Genomic DNA, 7,241 nt, shown 5'->3' on the forward strand with positions numbered 1-7,241 from the left:
TTGTACATGGGAGTTGTTAAGCATTTTGTCTTTCTGGACACATGAAATTTTAAAGGCAATTTTTGATGCCCCGCCCCCGTCATATAGTATTTCGAAAAGTCAAGATTTTTTGCCCAGTTGTTGTCTCAGGTCTTGAGATGATACATGGCAAGTTTGAAGTCAATTGGATGAAAAATGTTTGCAAAGGGGGAAAAAGCATGACCACAGTGAATGTGCCAAAATGGGCCAAAATTGGACACTCAAAAATTCATAGCTCATTTCCTGTACATTTTAGGAAATGGCTTCCACTGACTTTTTTTTTTTTTTTTTTTTTTTTTTTTTTTTGTGTGTATGTGTGCGTGCGTTTGCGTGCGTTTGCGTGCGTGCGTTTGCGTGCGTGCGTGCGTTTGCGTGTGTGCGTTTGCGTGCGTTTGCGTGCGTGCGTGTGCGTGCGTGCAAATACGTATAAATTTATACTCATTCATTCACCTAAAACCTTATAAATATCCCATTACCCTTCGCCTTAACCAGGTACTTCAGAATCTTGCCAGAGTCGTGAGATTTAAATGGTCAGGAGACCAGAGAAAAGGTCAGAAAAAAAAAAGAAATAAAGAGAAAAGAAAGGTAGATCAAAGTGACATCCAGCACCGACCAAACACTTCCTGCCTTCCCCATGATTACAAAATCAAAGTCTTACGCCAACCCCGGAAGCCTCTAAATTCCAGCAAATTTAGCGAGATCTCAAGAGCCCAGAGGAAAAACTAAAGAGAGGAAGGAGGGAAGGATCGATAAGGCAGAGTGAGATCAATAGAAGCCAGTACATCCAATCCATCAAAGTGAAGTCCAGCACCAACAAGACCCCTCCTGCGTGGTTACAAAACCGGAGTCTTATGCCAACCCCAGAAACCTCATACTTCTAATAAATTAAGATCTCAAGTGACCAGAGGAAAAACTAAAGAGAGGAAGGAGGGAAGGATAGATAAAGCAAAGTGAGAACCACAGACACCAGCACCAACTGATTCAAGGGGCTGTGGGAGGGAGAGGGTACTTCTGTTGAGTTTCAGTAGATGCTGGTGCGACGGATCTGGCATGCATAAGGACCACCACCAAAGAAAGAAGCCGTCAACCGCGGCTCAGCAAAGCGAGCACCACCCCCCCCCCCCCCCCCCCCCCCCCCCCCCGGAATCCCCAGGCCGCGGCAGCACCAAGGCCACCCCCAAGCCACCCGAGCGGACACCGGGGGGGGGGGGGCAGAACCACCCCCGCCCGACCACAGGGGACGGCGTCAAGAAAATTGACTAATTAGCATGCAGTAACACCAAGTGTTGATGCTTAGTGCCCACTAGAAAAAATAAATCTTAAGGAGTTATTGAGTATAGTGTCGTATAGTGTGGTATGCTCGAGCCCACTAGCAGCAACTAGGTTCCTGACTATATAAAAATAAAAACAATCAGATACAAAATACCAAATACAGGAGCAGCGAAAACAGAAGTTGTAACGATGTGGTGGCTCTCGTTAACAGGCAGAATCTTGGCAGGATTAAGTTGCCAAATTGAGATTAAAATATTCTATGTACATAGACCATATTTGTTTAAATCTTGATACTTGATTTTTATTTAAGGCAGAGATTTTTTCCATTGAGATATAATTTATTAGTAAGTTTAACCAGTGGTCGATATTTAGAGATTGTTTATTTTTCCAATTGACAAGGATTATTTTTTTAGCAATAGTAAGGGCTATAAATATAGATTGAGATTGTTTACATGGTAGCTCAGTTATTGTTAAGTCACCTAGTAAACACAGTCTTGGAGATAAAGGAAGCCTACAGTTTAATATATCATCGAGCTTTCCCAAGATTTTAGTCCAGAAATGCAGCACTGGAGTACATGACCATAAAGCATGAAGATAAGTATCGGCAGTGTTTTGTGAGCACTGGAGACAAATGTCGGAGTCAGAGAGTCCCATTTTTTTCATCATATATTGTGTAATATATGTTCTATGAAGTATCTTATATTGGATAAGTTGCAAATTTGTCTGTTTGGTCATTTTAAATACATTTTCACAGATTTGGGTCCAAAAGTCTGGTTCCGGAACTATAGACAAGTCTTTTTCCCATTTTAAAGTCGGTAAATACGTTTTATTTGTGTATAAAAATAACTTATATATTTTTGATATTTTCTTTATTGTTGTTGGAGAAAGCTTTATAATATCTTTAGCTAAGACAGGCAGTTGGAGCGTATCCTGAAGTGTTGGGATTTGTTTCTTAACCATATTTTTAACTTGCAGATAATGTAAGAAATTTCCCTTTTTTATTTCATATTTCTGGACCAAGTTTGTATACGATATAAACTTATTATCTGAGAAAAGATGATGAAGGTGTGTAATTCCTTTCTGCTCCCATGGGCTTAAATGGAACGACTGATTATTAAGTTGAAAGTCGGGGTTATGCCAAATGGGAGAGAGCCCACAGGGCGCCAATTGGGAGTTTGTAATTTCTAATGCCTTCCACCAGGCAGTCAGGGTGGCGGCTATCATTGGGTTTTTAAAACAATTATGTCGTCTTATTGATTTTGTAATAAAGAGTAAATCTGACAGTCTAAGATTATTACACTGACTTTTTTGTGCGTCTCGGGGTGCTACATGTGCCTGCCAATTTTCGTAGCTCTAGGTCAAACGGGCGGGATTGGTTTTTATTTTCCTACGCTAGGTGGCGCTATAGAGTCGCGTTGTTATGACAACTTCATAATATAAAATTTTTCGCCGGGCCCAAAGAGATTGCAAAGTTTGGTGAGTTTTCGTAAATGTTTAGGTTCTCAAAAATGCGATCGTTTACGGAGAAGAAGAAGAAGAAGAAGAAGCGGAAGAATAATAATAATTCTTACAAAAACAATAAAGTGTCAATCAATGTATGGTTTGTTTACTTCTTCTATTGCTGGTGTGACATTTATGAACCTATGTGGCAGACTACAGTGCCTGGTGTCAGAGGTCAATTATGCTCTAATTAGAGGTGCGTCCAAACTACGGCCCGGGGGCCATTTGCGGCCCGCCGTCCATTTTTTTTTTTAGTGGCCCGTGACATATGCTTAAAATAGCATTTGACTCAGTTCAAATAAAATAAAAACAAAAACAAAAATGTTTGGTGATGGTCAAAGTCAGATGGGAGGGTGTTGAAAAACAGGTGCTATTAAAGGTTATTTTAATTAATTAAAACTAACGAAATAACAAACTAAAGTTCAAAAAACAATTTCGTTAAAGGGATACTTCACTTATTTAGCTCATTATAGCGATAAAAAGGTTAATATTTTGTCGATAATTAATTTGACACTCATTATTTTTCACGTACAATTAGTACCTTTAAAAACACATTTTGCATCTTGCTGTTGACTGAAAATAACATCACAAGGGTTCAGGTAACCAATCACACCTCACCTGTTTTCTAAGTTTGGTCATGTGACATTCACAAGCTGAGCTGTGATTGGTTACCTGAGCCCTTGCGATGTCATTTTCAGTCGACAGCAAGTTGCAAAATGTGTTTTTAAAGGTACTAATTGTACGTGAAAATAATGAAAATATCAAATGTATTACAAGCAAAATATTAATGTTAGACTGCCAAAAATGGCTAAATAAGTAAAGTATCCCTTTAACGAAATAAAGTAAAAACGAAAACTAACTGAAACTACATTTTATGTTTATAAAACTAACTAAAACTATAATTATAGCAAAAATTTAGTCTTTGGTGTAATTTTTAGTAGATTTATTTTGATATAAACAGGAATAATGACGTTTGAAAGTATGTCACACAGAAGTGACATCATCTAGCAGAAGCCAATAGAAAAGCACCTTCAGATGACGTCGCTCCCACTGTGTGTTTTTTTAAAAATATTGTGCACAAGTAATACACATCAAAAAAAAAAAAACTAATACTGAAACTTAACTCAAGCTGAGCATTTATTCAAGAACTAAAACTAATAAAAAACTAACTAAAATGAAAAATTCCAAAACTATAATAACCCTACTGCCATATTACAAATAAAATAGTTTATATATTGTAGCATTTTTCTAAATCTGCAAAAGCACAAATAAATTACTTGTACAATTTTTAGGACTACACACAATTTCTCTTCATAACATTATGTGGCCCTTGCGTCCTTCTGATTTTCTGTATGTGGCCCTCAAGTGAAAAAGTTTGGACACCCCTGCCCTTAGGGATGTAACAATACCGGCAATATCGTCGTCGTCATGTTCACGATATTTAAAAGCTACACATCTGTTAAAAAAAAAGTTAGTTATTAATTCACTGTTCATTGCACTTTTCCGGCACCAAGGAAGATCCAGCTATTTTGATCCACATGCCAAAGAATGTGATGGTCTTCCAGTTTCACCCTGTAATTCACACGGTACAGCTGTCATGGATGCTATTTACCTGTTTGAACGATCTAATAGACAAACTGATACAGGTTTTCACCGCGTGGGGTGTTCTCTACAACTCAGTCCGAATTGATGCCGGTAAGATTTCCAACCTGTTGACACTACCGGTGTTCACAACATGGCGCACAGTACACATTGGTCTCTACAGACGACACGCAGTGATGACGCTACGTCCAGCCAGTCCTCTCCCGTGATGACATATTTGCTGGCGAGCGAGTCCAGGCCCGGTAGTAGCAACCAATGCAGGGTAAGTGGCGACTGTCCTACAACTCCCTACGAATCAACGACAGTAACGTTTCAACCTGTTGATGACACTGCCAGTGACCACAAGATGGCGCCCTGCACACATTGGTCTCTCCTTACGACGCACAATGATAATGCTTCGTCTATCCAGACAGCTGCGGCCTACAGGGGGGGAAAAAAATTGTTAAATTTAGTGGAGGTCTAAAATGAAAAAATAAAAGGTGTGCATCTTCTATCAGACATGCCACTATGATGCAGCATTGGTTTGGGGGTAAATAGGTCACATGGCCTGGAAGCTATTGAGCTCAGAAGATACAATTTACAGAAAATGAGAAAAAAAAATTGTTAAAAATTAGTGGAGGTCTAAAATGAAAAAAAATAAAAGGTGTGCATCTTCTATCAGACATACAGACACATTTGTACGAAAATGGGTAAATGAACTGGCTCGAAATTCCCGACTTTTCCAGCTGGTTGGATGAGGTAGCCGGCGATAGGCACTCGGCTCGTTCCCTCTCTGCGCTGCTGCCCGGTGCCGGTTTCCGGGGGGGGGTGGGGGGTTCTCGCGGGGGGCCGGGTTCGCGGGGGGGGTGGCGGCCGTCGGGGGGGGGGGGGGGGCGGCTTGTTTGGGGGGGGGTGGAGGTATGGGTGGGTGGGGGGTTGGGTGCTGGGGGTCGGGGTGTGTTCGGGGGTTTGGGGGTCGGGGGTGGTGGGGCCTGGGTCGTGGTGGATGGCAGGTTTGGGTGGGGTGTGGGGGGGTCGTGGGGGGATGGGGGCTGGGGACCGGTGGGGCGCTGTGGGGGCCCGCTGGGCCTCGTTCTGCGGCCTTGGGCTCGGGGGTGTGGGCCGGGGCTGGGGCGGGGGTGTTCCGGGTGTCTGGGTCGGCTCGCCGACCGGTGTCCGCTCGGGTGGCTTGGGGGTGGCCTTGGTGCTGCCGCGGCCTGGGGATTCCGGGGGGGGGGGGGAGTGCTCGCTTTGCTGGACCGCGGTTGACGGCTTCTTTCTTTGGTGGTGGTCCTTATGCATGCCAGATCCGTCGCACCAGCATCTACTGAAACTCAACAGAAGTACCCTCTCCCTCCCACAGCCCCTTGAATCAGTTGGTGCTGGTGTCTGTGGTTCTCACTTTGCTTTATCTATCCTTCCCTCCTTCCTCTCTTTAGTTTTTCCTCTGGTCACTTGAGATCTTAATTTATTAGAAGTATGAGGTTTCTGGGGTTGGCATAAGACTCTGGTTTTGTAACCACGCAGGAGGGGTCTTGTTGGTGCTGGACTTCACTTTGATGGATTGGATGTACTGGCTTCTGTGGATCTCACTCTGCCTTGTCGATCCTTCCCTCCTTCCTCTCTTTGGTTTTTCCTCTGGGCTCTTGGGATCTTGCTGGATTTGCTGGGGTTTGGAGGCTTCCGGGGTTGGCGTGGGACTTTGGTTTTGTGGTCGTGGGGAGGGCGGGAGGTGTTTGGTCGGTGCTGGATTTCGCTTTGACTTGCCTTTCTTTTCTCTTTGTTTCTTTTTTTTTTTCTGGCCTTTTCTCTGGTCTCCTGACCGTTTGGATCTCGCGACTCTGGCGGGATTCTGGGGTGCCTGGTTGAGGCGAAGGGTAATGGGATATTTATAAGGTTTTAGGTGAATGAATGAGTATAAATTTATACGTATTTGCACGCACGCACACGCACGCACGCGCACGCAAACGCACGCAAACGCACACACGCAAACGCACGCACGCACGCAAACGCACGCACGCAAACGCACGCACACATACACACACAAAAAAAAACAAAAAAAGAGCAATGATGACAAGACGTTGAATCGGTAAGACTACCGAATTAACAATTATGAGCTCTTTAAAAAAAAAAAAAAAAAAAAAAAAAGGCACTCGGCTCGTTGCAAAGTTTGCAAAAAAAATAAAGTTGGGGACTTTGGGCGCGAATATGATTGTATAGGCAAGGCAAGGTATGTTTGTATGTATGTATGTGATTGTTGTGTACATTGTTTTGGGAACGGAAGTTCATCTCAGGTTGGTCATTATGTGACTGCTGCCCGCAAAGCAGTAGCGGCAGCAGTCACATATCCAGAAAAAAAGCCTTTATTAGGGCCCGAGCAGCGACCGCTGCGAGGTCCCTATTGTTTTTGTAAAAATTATTATTATTATTAGGGCCCGAGCAGCGACCGCTGCGAGGTCCCTATTGTTTTTCGTTCAAATTATTATTATTATTATTATTATTATTATTATTATTAGGGCCCGAGCAGCGACCGCTGCGAGGTCCCTATTGTTTTTGTAAAAATTATTATTATTATTATTATTATTATTATTATTATTATTATTATTATTAGGGCCCGAGCAGCGACCGCTGCGAGGTCCCTATTGTTTTTGTAAAAATTATTATTATTATTATTATTATTATTATTATTATTATTATTATTATTATTCTTCTTCTTCTTTATTCTCCGCAAACGATCGCGATTTTGGGTACCTAAACATTCACGAAAACTCACCGAACTTTGCACACTCCTCAGGCCCGGCGAAAAATTTGATATTATTAAGTCGTCCTAACAATGCGACTCGATAGCGCCCCCTAGCGTAGAAAAATAA

The 7,241-nt window shown here is 42.5% G+C and overlaps 1 protein-coding gene across 3 annotated transcripts in view; it reads left to right on the plus strand.

Annotated features, from left to right (window-relative positions):
- Positions 1-5,150, plus strand: part of adat1 (adenosine deaminase tRNA specific 1) — a 196,257-nt gene extending 191,107 nt beyond the window's left edge. For all 3 annotated transcript variants that reach the window (XM_077515462.1, XM_077515463.1, XM_077515464.1), the window contains 2 exons: positions 4,437-4,485; positions 4,556-5,150. In XM_077515462.1, the coding sequence (XP_077371588.1) occupies positions 4,437-4,485; positions 4,556-4,855 (349 nt within the window). In that variant the 3' untranslated portion in view covers positions 4,856-5,150. The remainder of the gene's footprint in view (positions 1-4,436; positions 4,486-4,555) is intronic.
- Positions 5,151-7,241: the final 2,091 nt, after the last annotated feature.

The sequence above is a fragment of the Festucalex cinctus genome, chromosome 3 (assembly GCF_051991245.1).
Source record: "Festucalex cinctus isolate MCC-2025b chromosome 3, RoL_Fcin_1.0, whole genome shotgun sequence".
NCBI classification, from domain to species: domain Eukaryota; kingdom Metazoa; phylum Chordata; class Actinopteri; order Syngnathiformes; family Syngnathidae; genus Festucalex; species Festucalex cinctus.